Raw genomic sequence first — 16,154 nt, 5'->3', positions numbered from 1 at the left:
TGTTGATTGAGGTTTCTCTACATCACCGTTATTTCAAATCTCCTTCCTAATCGCTTTATAACCTACAAACGTCGAATTATATATGAGTTTTGTAATAAAAAGGTTTAAATTACCCATTGTGGAATTCTGCAAAATTTATTAGCTTCAAGTGAATTCCTCAGAAATATAAATGCATAAAAGAGATTATTACAATAATGTTAAAAGTACTTACAATGAATTATTACTTTAGAGATAACATGAAATCAGTTTCTCTTAATTTTCATGAGAAGAAGTGTTGATGTTGAAGTATGGTATGAATAAGTATTGGTAAACATGTTGACATATTATTATTATAAATGTTACCATCAATGTTACACATTCTAAATAAAAGATAAACCCCAGGACCCTTTGTTTGGTCCAACTACTCCAGTAATGGGTGATATTGCCCAACTCCAAGGTGCTAAGTGGGTCGACATATTAGTTGAAGATGTTGATATTGACAGCTGTAATATACTCTTGGATGATGCATCACATTCCATTAGTTGATGCTAAAGATGTCCTAAAAAGAGCTATTTCAGGGCAGTGATGAAGACGAACTCGTAATCTTATCGGTACTCGTATTGTAAACATACAGTATCAATGACAGGCTGCCACTGATGTTTATAATTATTTTAGGAGAATAAATAGTAAAGTTTACTTCGTGTACGTAACTCAACTGAACACAAGACTCGATAAATGATGAAATGCACATGAACAAGTAAACATATTCAGTTATATCTAAATCGCGAGTGTAAGTTCAGTAATTGTGGGTTAATTTAGGTAACTATTTTATTGAATATTTCGAGATCAAAAGTACGTTGATAAAATGTTTCTTAAATTTCGTGAAATGTGCTTATCAGGTATCTTACGTTTGAGAAGGTTTCTACCCCACACACTTTATCAGTTATATGTTTCGTTTGATGTTGACATTTAAATTGCTTACCTTAAGACAACTTAAGTCATGAGGAGGAAGTGAAAAGTAATCCTTTAGGCTTTCACATACACTGTCAAGGGACATTTCTTTTGACTGACCATTACCACAAGGTTGTCTTTCAAGAATGCTTGTAGCCCCGGGTGCAACTGGAACATATCCACCCATGTCCGTTGAATGTTTTACCAGGTACGGAAGAGCCAAAGTTCCACTCATACTAGGACTGACCACTACAGGACGTATCAAGTTCAAGGCTTTAACTACGTCGTTAATGAACTCGCCGCGGTCAGAGATGCGTGCCCTCTCACTGTTACCGAAACCTGTTACACAAATATTCAAACATAAATGTGCAGTAAATAATATATATACAAAGAAAGATCGCACCGCTTAGACTGCAGGTTAAAGGTCACCAGGATTAAACTTTTGCATAACATTTATGTCGAAAATAAGAAATACAATTGTAGATTTACACAATTGATAGATCATTAAACATATTCGTTTAAAAACATTCAATTCCTAAGAATAAAACATGCTAGTTAATTACATACTTAACATGATAGCCTATATCACTACACAAGAGATACACAACTGTGTTTGAAACTATTCACAACTGGTCAGCGTCCAAAATGGCTAGGTGGTTGAGGCGCTTGACTCGCATCTGAGGGTCGCGAGTTTAAATCCGTCACACCTAACATGCTTGCCCATTCAGTCGTAAATCCAATATTTATTGGTAAAGGAGTAGACCAAGAGTTGACGGTTGGTGATGTTAACTGTTTACATTTCCTCTGGTCTTACACTGCTAAATTAGGGACGGCTAGCGTAGATAGCCCTCGTGTAGCTTTGTGTGAAATTTAAAAAAACAAACAAAGAATTTAATTTATGATAAAGGTCTTTACTACCTCTCTCTTCATTCAGTGATGAACTGACACCTACCTCTAAATGTTGTAATGTTAAGTTAGTAATGAACAGAAAGCCCACCAGGTACATCCATTGCCACAGTCCGGTAGCCCATTGCAGCCAGCACTTGTATTGTGCCCAGGTCCAGCCAGGTTTTGGAAGAAAACGCTTCTCCGTGCAGTAGAAGGATGGAGATGTGGAAATTGGAAGTGTCCTTAGGTAAAGCTTCACGGTACAGAACTTTGACATTCTGGTTACAGTTATGAAAAAAAATATGATTACAAAAAATAAAACAATAACGGAATATTAACCACAAACACGTTTCGTTTTTTCTTTTTTAGAAAATCGTAACAAAACGTCAAATTGATATGATTACCAACTTCTGTTTTATTTTAAATATAACCCATCTATCTATATAAATTACACACTATGTATATATTATATACGGTGGTTATAATTTCTAACAATATTTTTGTGGTTCTAACAAATGTGAAACTTGAGGCAAAGTGTTACTTCTAAAAAACATTTTCAGGTTCAACTTGAACCCGAAATAAAAATAACTGTGTGAATAATGTATTAATTTATACATATTGACAAGTAGTTTCTAAGTAACAACAGGTTTGTACAAATTGACAAGTAAAGTTGCAATATCTAAGTAACAAAAGAAATTCATATTTCACGAAATGTATTATACGTACCTATCCACGCAGTAATGAATGATGAATCTACATAATATATTCATACACAAAATACAATACTCACTTAGACGTTCAGGTTTAATTCAGTTTAATTCACACAAAAAATAAATGAATGTTATATTTCAACTTATTTTATTAAAGAGTTTATTTGTTTGAAATGAAGACCAAGGTTTGTGACGCTGTGAGTCCGCAGAGGTACCGCTGTGTCACTGAGTCATAAAAAAGTGCAAAATGTAAAGATCTATAATTTATTTTGACTTGCCAATGAGCGTATGTTACCGAGCACAATCTATAACATCATATAATATCAGGATCTACATCCACTTACCACAAATAGTGCATTTGGAATAATAGGATCTACATCCACTTACCACAAATAGTGCATTTGGAATAATAGGATCTACATCCACTTACCACAAATAGTGCATTTGGAATAATAGGATCTACATCCACTTACCACAAATAGTGCATTTGGAATAATAGGATCTACATCCACTTACCACAAATAGTGCATTTGGAATAATAGGATCTACATCCACTTACCACAAATAGTGCATTTGGAATAATAGGATCTACATCCACTTACCACAAATAGTGCATTTGGAATAATAGGATCTACATCCACTTACCACAAATAGTGCATTTGGAATAATAGGATCTACATCCACTTACCACAAATAGTGCATTTGGAATAATAGGATCTACATCCACTTACCACAAATAGTGCATTTGGAATAATAGGATCTACATCCACTTACCACAAATAGTGCATTTGGAATAATAGGATCTACATCCACTTACCACAAATAGTGCATTTGGAATAATAGGATCTACATCCACTTACCACAAATAGTGCATTTGGAATAATAGGATCTACATCCACTTACCACAAATAGTGCATTTGGAATAATAGGATCTACATCCACTTACCACAAATAGTGCATTTGGAATAATAGGATCTACATCCACTTACCACAAATAGTGCATTTGGAATAATAGGATCTACATCCACTTACCACAAATAGTGCATTTGGAATAATAGGATCTACATCCACTTACCACAAATAGTGCATTTGGAATAATAGGATCTACATCCACTTACCACAAATAGTGCATTTGGAATAATAGGATCTACATCCACTTACCACAAATAGTGCATTTGGAATAATAGGATCTACATCCACTTACCACAAATAGTGCATTTGGAATAATAGGATCTACATCCACTTACCACAAATAGTGCATTTGGAATAATAGGATCTACATCCACTTACCACAAATAGTGCATTTGGAATAATAGGATCTACATCCACTTACCACAAATAGTGCATTTGGAATAATAGGATCTACATCCACTTACCACAAATAGTGCATTTGGAATAATAGGATCTATCATCCACTTACCACAAATAGTGCATTTGGAATAATAGGATCTACATCCACTTACCACAAATAGTGCATTTGGAATAATAGGATCTACATCCACTTACCACAAATAGTGCATTTGGAATAATAGGATCTACATCCACTTACCACAAATAGTGCATTTGGAATAATAGGATCTACATCCACTTACCACAAATAGTGCATTTGGAATAATAGGATCTACATCCACTTACCACAAATAGTGCATTTGGAATAATAGGATCTACATCCACTTACCACAAATAGTGCATTTGGAATAATAGGATCTACATCCACTTACCACAAATAGTGCATTTGGAATAATAGGATCTACATCCACTTACCACAAATAGTGCATTTGGAATAATAGGATCTACATCCACTTACCACAAATAGTGCATTTGGAATAATAGGATCTACATCCACTTACCACAAATAGTGCATTTGGAATAATAGGATCTACATCCACTTACCACAAATAGTGCATTTGGAATAATAGGATCTACATCCACTTACCACAAATAGTGCATTTGGAATAATAGGATCTACATCCACTTACCACAAATAGTGCATTTGGAATAATAGGATCTACATCCACTTACCACAAATAGTGCATTTGGAATAATAGGATCTACATCCACTTACCACAAATAGTGCATTTGGAATAATAGGATCTACATCCACTTACCACAAATAGTGCATTTGGAATAATAGGATCTACATCCACTTACCACAAATAGTGCATTTGGAATAATAGGATCTACATCCACTTACCACAAATAGTGCATTTGGAATAATAGGATCTACATCCACTTACCACAAATAGTGCATTTGGAATAATAGGATCTACATCCACTTACCACAAATAGTGCATTTGGAATAATAGGATCTACATCCACTTACCACAAATAGTGCATTTGGAATAATAGGATCTACATCCACTTACCACAAATAGTGCATTTGGAATAATAGGATCTACATCCACTTACCACAAATAGTGCATTTGGAATAATAGGATCTACATCCACTTACCACAAATAGTGCATTTGGAATAATAGGATCTACATCCACTTACCACAAATAGTGCATTTGGAATAATAGGATCTACATCCACTTACCACAAATAGTGCATTTGGAATAATAGGATCTACATCCACTTACCACAAATAGTGCATTTGGAATAATAGGATCTACATCCACTTACCACAAATAGTGCATTTGGAATAATAGGATCTACATCCACTTACCACAAATAGTGCATTTGGAATAATAGGATCTACATCCACTTACCACAAATAGTGCATTTGGAATAATAGGATCTACATCCACTTACCACAAATAGTGCATTTGGAATAATAGGATCTACATCCACTTACCACAAATAGTGCATTTGGAATAATAGGATCTACATCCACTTACCACAAATAGTGCATTTGGAATAATAGGATCTACATCCACTTACCACAAATAGTGCATTTGGAATAATAGGTTCTACATCCACTTACCACAAATAGTGCATTTGGAATAATAGGTTCTACATCCACTTACCACAAATAGTGCATTTGGAATAATAGGTTCTACATCCACTTACCACAAATAGTGCATTTGGAATAATAGGATCTACATCCACTTACCACAAATAGTGCATTTGGAATAATAGGATCTACATCCACTTACCACAAATAGTGCATTTGGAATAATAGGATCTACATCCACTTACCACAAATAGTGCATTTGGAATAATAGGATCTACATCCACTTACCACAAATAGTGCATTTGGAATAATAGGATCTACATCCACTTACCACAAATAGTGCATTTGGAATAATAGGATCTACATCCACTTACCACAAATAGTGCATTTGGAATAATAGGATCTACATCCACTTACCACAAATAGTGCATTTGGAATAATAGGATCTACATCCACTTACCACAAATAGTGCATTTGGAATAATAGGATCTACATCCACTTACCACAAATAGTGCATTTGGAATAATAGGATCTACATCCACTTACCACAAATAGTGCATTTGGAATAATAGGATCTACATCCACTTACCACAAATAGTGCATTTGGAATAATAGGATCTACATCCACTTACCACAAATAGTGCATTTGGAATAATAGGATCTACATCCACTTACCACAAATAGTGCATTTGGAATAATAGGATCTACATCCACTTACCACAAATAGTGCATTTGGAATAATAGGATCTACATCCACTTACCACAAATAGTGCATTTGGAATAATAGGATCTACATCCACTTACCACAAATAGTGCATTTGGAATAATAGGATCTACATCCACTTACCACAAATAGTGCATTTGGAATAATAGGATCTACATCCACTTACCACAAATAGTGCATTTGGAATAATAGGATCTACATCCACTTACCACAAATAGTGCATTTGGAATAATAGGATCTACATCCACTTACCACAAATAGTGCATTTGGAATAATAGGATCTACATCCACTTACCACAAATAGTGCATTTGGAATAATAGGATCTACATCCACTTACCACAAATAGTGCATTTGGAATAATAGGATCTACATCCACTTACCACAAATAGTGCATTTGGAATAATAGGATCTACATCCACTTACCACAAATAGTGCATTTGGAATAATAGGATCTACATCCACTTACCACAAATAGTGCATTTGGAATAATAGGATCTACATCCACTTACCACAAATAGTGCATTTGGAATAATAGGATCTACATCCACTTACCACAAATAGTGCATTTGGAATAATAGGATCTACATCCACTTACCACAAATAGTGCATTTGGAATAATAGGATCTACATCCACTTACCACAAATAGTGCATTTGGAATAATAGGATCTACATCCACTTACCACAAATAGTGCATTTGGAATAATAGGATCTACATCCACTTACCACAAATAGTGCATTTGGAATAATAGGATCTACATCCACTTACCACAAATAGTGCATTTGGAATAATAGGATCTACATCCACTTACCACAAATAGTGCATTTGGAATAATAGGATCTACATCCACTTACCACAAATAGTGCATTTGGAATAATAGGATCTACATCCACTTACCACAAATAGTGGATTTGGAATAATAGGATCTACATCCACTTACCACAAATAGTGGATTTGGAATAATAGGATCTACATCCACTTACCACAAATAGTGGATTTGGAATAATAGGATCTACATCCACTTACCACAAATAGTGCATTTGGAATAATAGGATCTACATCCTCTTACCACAGATATTGCATTTGCGGCAACAGGATCTACATTTCACTTACCAGAAATGTTTCATTTGGGGCAACAGCATCTACATTCCATTTACCAGGAATATTCCATTTGGGGCAACAGCATCTACGTCCACTTAGCAGAAACATTCCATTAGGAATAACAGGCTATACAGCCACTTTAAATATTTCATATGGAACAACAACAGGCTATACAGCCACTTTAAATATTTCATATGGAACAACATAATCTACATCCACTTACAACTTGGTGGATTTGGAATATGAACTCTACTGGTACAGCGGAGGTACAGACAAATCTGTCCGATTCTCTTATAAAAACTTTCTCTCATCACGTGAAGAGTCTTCTGCCCTCCATGGATACACGTATTAATAAATCTACGTCTTCTCTTTTGCAGCTTGGACCTCTCTCCATCGGGCCCCCCGAAGTGCAGGCCAGTTATTTGATGACGCACTCACTCATTGAATTCTAATTTTCCAACATGGACCTGCCTCACTGTCCCGTAGCAAGATCCTTGTGGATTAATAGACCTCTTCCTACTAAACAAAAACTAAAAGACACTGCATACAGTTTTCTACAGTTTATATGACACTAAAGCCTCGATTGATTTCAATCATCCTGTGTGTCTCTCCTCACAGAAATATTCCTTAGGCCTGTTGCTGCTGTAACCTTTCAGCGATTTTTCTTGTAAAGGAACGACAAATTGTGTGATGGATGAGTTCTGCTGGTTAACTAACTGAAACATAGCTGTTGAAGTTCTGGGAGTACCAACTGAAACAATTGTTAATGCCCTAGGTACATTATGGAAAAGAATATAAATATGACAGATTATTCAAATAGGCTGCACTAAAATAATAGGAAAAAAACACTGGTAAGTCAGCTTATTGGTGGTTTTTGTTTGGGACGTGGGAAACACATAAAACGTAATTTCCAATGAGAATAACGTAACTTTAGAAAAATGTTTATATATGTGATATTCTAGTAGTAAATAATTCCACAAGAACAGAAAACATGGAATCAACATCTTTCACTTTTTCAGCATATTTCCTATTATTGTCGACAGCTGGAGACGTTTTTAAAACTCCTATAGCTTTGTTGTGACGAATGTGGGTTTTTAATTAAAACTACAAAATGCACTTTTGATTTGAGGGATGTCACTGACTCTCCATCCGTTTTGTCAAGAGAAAGTACCAATCTTTAGTTACAAGATAAAGAAATGTTGCATTGTAAAACTGTAGAAGTTTGGAATCAGGACAATAGAATATCGGTTCAGGAACCACAAAGATACAAATATAGGAAAGGTTTGTATTCAATGCAAATGATAATCAACAATGTTTGGCTTTATAAAAATATCGATGTACAATAAATCTTGAAATGAGGTCTAGTTTTCTTCTAATGACGAATAACGTGTAGAAATTCAACTGAAGAGAATACTTAAGCAGAGGTTAGGACTATGAAGATGAGTTGTTTGGAAATGATAGAAGTCTAAAGATGGCAGTACTCCTTCACAGTGGACTGTTTTTGTTATTAACAATGTAAAAACCGTTCTTAATAGGCCTGCTTTACTCCCAAATAAAAAAACAAAAAGATTGTCACATCAAATCTCTGGAACCTGTTACAAGAACTTTCACAGTTTGTGCAAGGTGCAGTATGAGAGGTACTTTCCAAAGAACCTCCTTCTTCGGTGATCACAGCAGTAAGTCTGCAAGTCTACTGGCTAAAAGCCGGATTTCGATATCCGTGATGGGCATTGTATAAATAGCCCTTTGTATATCTCTATGCTTAAGAACAATCAAAATAATTTGAACTCGTATGCAAAAATTAAAATTGCAGTGTAATATCATTTTGCTATTAGAAGTACGAATGGTAAGAACGTAATGACAGATCTCTTGAAATATCCAAATGAGGAAAATTTAAGAAGATTGTATAGCTATATATAAAAATATGAGTTATTGAATAATTTTCTCAAGCCTGAATAAACTTTAGGTAATCTGTAAAAATAAAGCACAACTGATGTAGCTTTATGAAATTTATTTGGTTCTATATAATTTTAATTAAACTGACTGACTGTCAGGATGGTTACAGTTCGCAGGTGTCATAACTGAAATATTAATAAATTGCATCCTTCCATATACAATATATCTTTAAATTGTATGACAAGGAACAAACGTTTTCCGACCCGGCATGGCCAAGTGGTTAAGGCACTCGATTCGTAATCCGAGGGTCGCGGTTTCGAATCCCCGTTACGCCAAACACGCTCGCCCTTTCAGCCGTGAGGACATTATAATTGCGGTCAATCCCACTATTCGTTGGTAAAAGAGTAGCCCAAGAGTTGGCGGTGGTTGGTCATAACTAGTTGCGTTCCCTATAGTCAAACACTGCAAAATTAGGGACGGCGAGCGCAGATAACGCTCGTGTAGCTTTGAGCGAAATCCAAAATAGACCAAACCTATCCAGAATTTTACATCAGAGAAATCGACAGAAAATTATAAATCAGATTCACTGAACATAATAATGAAAAACTCTCTCATGTTTTCCACCATTGTAACTCAAAAATCCACAGTATATCCACAAAAAAAGTGTAATTTTAAACAAAGAACCAAATAACGATAAACAAAGAGTGAAGGAAGCTATCTTAATTGAACAAAACAGCCCCGCCCAAAAACCAACACCCAGGGTACTAAGATACCTATACCATGTTGTGAAGCAATCTCCAGTCATGTGATCTCTTTATTCTTTAGTGTGTGTATTACTGTGTCACTGTCAACTCCTTGTACCTGATAATGAAATAATCAGGTCGAAATGGTGTGCATTTATAATAAAGTTTTATTCGTTACTGAATAAAACTGTTTCCAGTTTATTCGAATATATCTTTATTCGAAGATCCCTGATGAACAAAATTCCGCCTTTTGAAATCATTTAAGCTACAGGGCTTCAAATATTTTTTTTTTGTATTTATTTATGTTTTCTTAACATCATGAATGTATTCAGGTATATCCTTAAATTTTTACTCTAATTGTCCTTGCAGTTCACGAAATTTTTTGTTGTCCGTAAACGTGAGTTAATCCTTCTACTATAATTTCTTGGAATACAGCCTATTCAAACAGGAAATACATAAGCTTCTGTTAAATGCATAGGAAAGAATTTAGTTAACATTATCCACCGCTAACAAGAAAAGTAAAATTGATCGTCACATTAAAACGCTTCCACGGCTAAAAGATCGAACATGTTTGATGGCGAGATTCAAACCCATAATCAGTAGCAGTTCGTGAGTCGAACGCCAGGTGCTCCTAGGTAACAGAATACTGTGTTAGTGTTGAACAAACTATTTTATTGTTTTAAATTAAACTTTGGTTTACTTGCTTTACCCTACCATCCGTGTTCGATTTATTCTTCACTTAGATAGTTCTGTATGCACGATTTTAAGGCTTATCTGTAGCTAAGTATCACATGAACATGATTCCGTGAGAAAGTCTAAAAAATTATGTACAACTGTTTCAAACTGTGACAGTTTTGTAAATGACTACCTGTTTGTATTTCCTACCTGGGAAGTTGCAATATTACCAGTCATGTTGTTTAATATGATATAAAATAATAAACAGTACAAACTATCTTTACCATCAGTCAAAATTATCAAACAGTCCTTAAGCCTTCTCACAATTCCATTATAAAAAATATCATTTGTTAGTCAGTTTTGAAACAGTGTTAAGTTAACATTAACATTACAGACTGTTTAGGTGTCTCCATACAGGAAGGTTCTACACATTACATCATATTGCTACATCTATATTATTATTACAACATTTAATATAAAGAACTTTATAACAGGATGAAATTACTGGTTTTATATATAAAGCACATAGCAAACTCAAATATTCGATTTGTAAAATACGCAAGACTTCAAATATTTTATATATGAAACAAATAGAGAATTCAATATACATTTGTGAAAATAGTCGCATTATATCTTCTTTTTTTCTCAATATCACTCATTTTTGATTAAGGTACATGTATCCAACAGGCCCGCCATGACCAGGTGGGTAAGACACTCGATTCGTAAGCTGAGGGTCGCGGGTTCGAATCCCCGTCACACCAAACATGCTCGCCGTTTCAGCCATGGAAGCGTTATAATGTGACGGTCAATCACACTATTCGTTGATAAAAGAGTAGCCCAAGAGTTGGCGGTGGGTGGTAGTGCCTTCCCTCTATTTTTGCTAAATTAGGGATGGCTAGCGCAGATAGCCCTCGAGTAGCTTTGCACGAAATTTACAACAAATCAAACCAAAATCATATCTAACAAGTATTCAATTACAGTACTTACAGTACTGAACAAAAGTGTTGTCCCCCGCTGTTACAGTGGTAAGTCTACGGATTTACAATGCTAAAATCAGGGGTTCGATTCCCCTCGATGGACTCAACAGATAGTCCAATGTGGCTTTGCTATAAGAAAACACAAACACAAAAGTGTTAGGACAAGAAAATATTTCGTCATTCTTTCCATTTTGTGGGGCTAATTTTTCCATGTCACCATGTAAGAAAACTCAAATATTTTATACCTAGAACAACATGGTAATACTTTACTGTTGACAACCGATGAATCAGTATGAGAATACTTGTCATTCTTTAGAATTTCCGTAAACTTGTACCAAGGACATATAAGGGTTTTGCTTGAATGAACATACTGATTAAATTTAAGGTCTGAAATAACTGTCATGGTGCCCAATGCAGTGTGTTAACTATATAGAAAGAAGCTAGTAAGGAACTAACATATGGTACCGGTGTATGTTAGAAATCAATTTAATAACACTCCACAAATAAACCTTCAGACAGAGAGTGTTTAACACATTATATTAAGTTTTATTTTCATGGCCCAAAAAGCTTAGAGAATTGTGAGTAGAGCAGAGAGTTCGTACAAAAACTTTACGTTGTGTTGATTGGACTCTATAGCAAATTGCTTCAGAATTGAAATGTTCTCTTAGAACTGTCAAGTACACCCTAGATCATGAGACTGAGACAGGTAAATTAGAAAATAGGAAAGGAAGAGGAACACCTAAACTCAGTTATACTGATGTTAAGTATCTTTGTTTATGCAGCTTTCAGGACAGAAAGAAGACTACACGAGATAAACAGCCATGAACCTAATGACAGAAAAGTGTCCTGATATACAGTGTCAAGAAGACTCAATGAGAATGAAATATTTGGTTGTGAAGCAGTTAGAAAACCTTTACTTATAACCTCCAATCATCATGAAAAGACTGAAATCTGTTAAAAAATACAAAAGCTGGACTGCTAATGATTGGTAAATGGCTTTATGAGTGGATAAGTCCAATTTTGAAATATTTGGTTCAAAATGTAGGTCGAACGTCCGACGGAGGGAAGGTGAAAGATACTTATCTCAATACATAGCACCAACCATGAAATATAGGTGGAGTCAATGTAATGGAATGGAGGCGTTTTTCTCTTAATGCAACAGAAGATATTTGCAAAATAAATGGAATAATGAACCAGTACAGATACCAACAGATACTGATCCGGCATGGTATATCCAGTGGTTTGTGTATTATTGGTTATGGATTCTACTACCTAGAATATAACTACCTTCTTTCAAACATTAAGAAAGAAACTGCTAGAGTCATTTTAAAGATGCAATGACCCCCCATAGAGCCCCGATCTCAACCAGCTTGAGTAGATCTGGGACAAGAAGCAGCTGAAGTCTTTTAAATGATACAATGACCCCATAGAGTCCCAATCTCAACCAGCTTAAGTAGATCTGGAACATGATGGATCAAACACTTGACATGTCAAAAATTACTTCTAAATAAACTTTATGGAAGTGTATTACAGACATTTGAAGTAAATTCCCAAAAGACACTTTTATTAGATGTGTTGCAACTATGGTTGAAAGACTATCTGCAATTATTAAACCAAAAGGGGGACAAAATATTAGCTCTTTACTGAACTCAACACTTCCACTGAGTTTCTGTTAAACTATGTTTACTGTACTCAACACTTCCACCAAGTTTCCGTTGTACTAAATATGAAGATTAATAACATTTTGGTGTTTCACCTGCGATTTACCTTCCAATGTTCTTAGACAGAAACCTATAACCTCATCCTTGATTTTGTCCTTACAATTTTGCACAATAGTGTATATCGGTAATACTAGGGTTTAAATAATTTATCTAAAGGAAATAAATCTGTAATGCTGAATAAATTACTTGAATTTCACTGACTGATTACAACTTGTTAAACTTTTACACAAAAACAAAACTTGTTTCCGTTAGTAAAAGCCTATAGCTATACTTGTTAAGAAACCATTACAGCCAGTAAGTTGATAATTGTCAAACCTATTGACATCTTTGCTTATACAGGAATCAAGATGGTGCTAATCTAAACTGCTTAAATTGCAAAAAATCTAAATTTTTTATAACAATGTGGTTAAAAACTGGTTATGATTACAAGTTGTGGTGTCGGAACATCTGTTTGGAACATAATTTGAGCTAAATCATGTGAAAGAACTTGGAACTTATCGCAGCTTCAGTTAAGTATATGATGTAGTTGGTTAACTTATGTATAGCAAAAGAAAATGTACTATTTCAAGTAAAGATTAATAGTCATCTTGTCACTACTCTGACATCATCACTTGAACAGTAGATAACCTGGCGTGTAAAGCTAATAGTAGAAACTAAGTACGTATACAGGCAAATAATGTGAACGTTCATATACGTTATAAACTGTCACAACTCCATTATAAAATAAGTTTCATTTTTTTACTTAAATTTGTCATCAATAGAGCAAATATGTAGGAATATCTAGGCTTTTTGTTGTCCATTTGTAAACGAATTAATTTGAAGTAAGGATTATGTTTTGATACTGATCACTAACAACAACCCATGGAGTAAAAATGTATCTCAAGGTAGCTGGTGTGGGTATTAAAACTTTAATTAAAATAAAATACTGAAGAACGTTTCGACCTTCTTAAGTCATATTCTGGTTAACAGGTCAAAACGTTGTTCTGTACTTTATTTTAATTACGTTTTAATACCTATAGCAGTATCTTGAGAATACAATAACAAAATAGTTGTCAGCATACGCTGAAAACTAAGATTCTGGTCTATCTAAGTGTTTAGTAGAGGTTTTATAATAATACCTATTATCTTAGTTGTAAGTGAATCCGCATGAGTTAGTAGCCTCACGCTAAAAGGATATAGAAAAACTAATACCACTAAAGTAACTTACATCGACTGTGATACTGGTTTCTTTGACATCAACGTCTGCGACCTTTCGTTTAATTTCTTCTGGTATTTCTTGAGACTTCAGGTCGATGTGCCTCCAGAAGTCTGAAGTTGTGATATCTGTTGTTTGATCCGAGGTTTGTTGACCACTGGCACTTCCAGCTTGACATGGCCAACGTGTTAGAGAAGCACTTGCAAGCAACAATAGCACAGAAAGCTGAGACATCAAAATATTCCGTCAAGCTGGTACTGAGAAGAAAATAACGGCTAGTTACAGTTCAAACTTAAAAACAACAACTTTGCCCTAAACCACAATAAAATATCCAGTAAAAAACCTAAATGTACAGCAGAATAAATTTTTGTTTAATATGTACGCCATGGAAATTTAAATCTATTTTCCTATTTTCTTTCGTTATTATTACATCAATAAAAGGATCACCAATTTTTTGAGGATATGTATATTCAAATACGTATTAACGAAATTTCACGTGCTTTGAATTTCAGAGTTGGAAATATTGCATATTTGTTATAAGTAACTCCAAGAACTGTTTTCTAAATATTGAGTTAACTTATCGAAAAAAAGAGTAATTTATTCAAAATCAATAAATGACAAACTTAAATAAACAAAATAAAATACGAAACTGCTAGACATACAGAAATCGCTCCTATATCGTCACTTTTCTACAAAGAAGAGCTGGTAATAACATCTCCTCTACTGTGAGTACATGATATGAAACAGAAGGATAAAACATTTGTCTTAAAACCTCGTTTATATAGCGCTACCAGTGCTGCATCATCTACCTACACTCATAAAAAGTAGTTACCAGTGCTGCATCATCTACCTACACTCATGAAAAGTAGTTACCAGTGCTGCATCATCTACCTACACTCATGAAAAGTAGTTACCAGTGCTGCATCATCTACCTACACTCATGAAAGTAGTTACCAGTGCTGCATCATCTACCTACACTCATGAAAAGTAGTTACCAGTGCTGCATCATCTACCTACACTCATGAAAAGTAGTTACCAGTGCTGCATCATCTACCTACACTCATGAAAAGTAGTTACCAGTGCTGCATCATCTACCTACACTCATGAAAAGTAGTTACCAGTGCTGCATCATCTACCTACACTCATAAAAAGTAGTTACCAGTGCTGCATCATCTACCTACACTCATGAAAAGTAGTTACCAGTGCTGCATCATCTACCTACACTCATGAAAAGTAGTTACCAGTGCTGCATCATCTACCTACACTCATGAAAAGTATGTCACTTTAGCCAACTGTACTTACAAAATCAAGGATAAACAAAAGTGTAGAAACCTGTTTGACAAGATTTTAGCCGGTTCAAATCACATATGATCCATACCACCAGGTACCCAACTCATGGCAACAATTAAGACAACGTTTGCCTTTGATGACTCAACGGTAAGCTTGAGGGCTCAAAACACTAATAATCGAGTTTCTATTGAAATGGTTGTAGCTCATTATGACTTTTTTTTCATTTAACTCAAGTAAACGAAAGGATGCGTAATCACTTAAATCAAAAGATATTTACTAATCGGAAACGTTTAGACAAAATACTCACAGATCCCCTCGAGACAGAACTTCTTCATGCAATACATCTATAGTCATAGCTTGAGGCCCCCTAATTAGTATGAAGCCCTGGAATTCAGCTCGGTAAGCCCAT

General features: G+C 34.8%; 1 protein-coding gene across 1 annotated transcript; it reads right to left on the bottom strand.

The window, feature by feature from the left end:
* Positions 1–376: 376 nt before the first annotated feature.
* LOC143249034 (putative protein-lysine deacylase ABHD14B) lies at positions 377–15,214 on the bottom strand. The gene is made up of 5 exons (XM_076498225.1): positions 15,118–15,214; positions 14,468–14,712; positions 1,928–2,096; positions 962–1,269; positions 377–538 (listed from the first exon to the last, which is right to left on the bottom strand). Exons 2-5 carry the CDS (start codon positions 14,687–14,689, stop codon positions 518–520), a joined length of 720 nt encoding a protein of 239 aa, XP_076354340.1. The 5' UTR covers positions 14,690–14,712; positions 15,118–15,214; the 3' UTR covers positions 377–517.
* Between the last annotated feature and the right edge of the window lie 940 nt (positions 15,215–16,154).

This window comes from Tachypleus tridentatus, chromosome 4 (assembly GCF_004210375.1).
Source record: "Tachypleus tridentatus isolate NWPU-2018 chromosome 4, ASM421037v1, whole genome shotgun sequence".
NCBI lineage: Eukaryota > Metazoa > Arthropoda > Merostomata > Xiphosura > Limulidae > Tachypleus > Tachypleus tridentatus.
This window is presented reverse-complemented; position numbering and strand designations above follow the sequence as displayed.

Coding starts and splice junctions, on each gene's coding strand:
- LOC143249034 (XM_076498225.1), bottom strand. CDS start 14,689: ATGTCTCAGCTTTCTGTGCTATTGTTGCTTGCAAGTGCTTCTCTAACA. Junction 2,097..14,467: donor AAACCAGTATCACAGTCGAT/GTAAGTTACTTT, acceptor AACTGTAACCAG/AATGTCAAAGTTCTGTACCG. Junction 1,270..1,927: donor TGTGGCAATGGATGTACCTG/GTGGGCTTTCTG, acceptor TTTGTGTAACAG/GTTTCGGTAACAGTGAGAGG.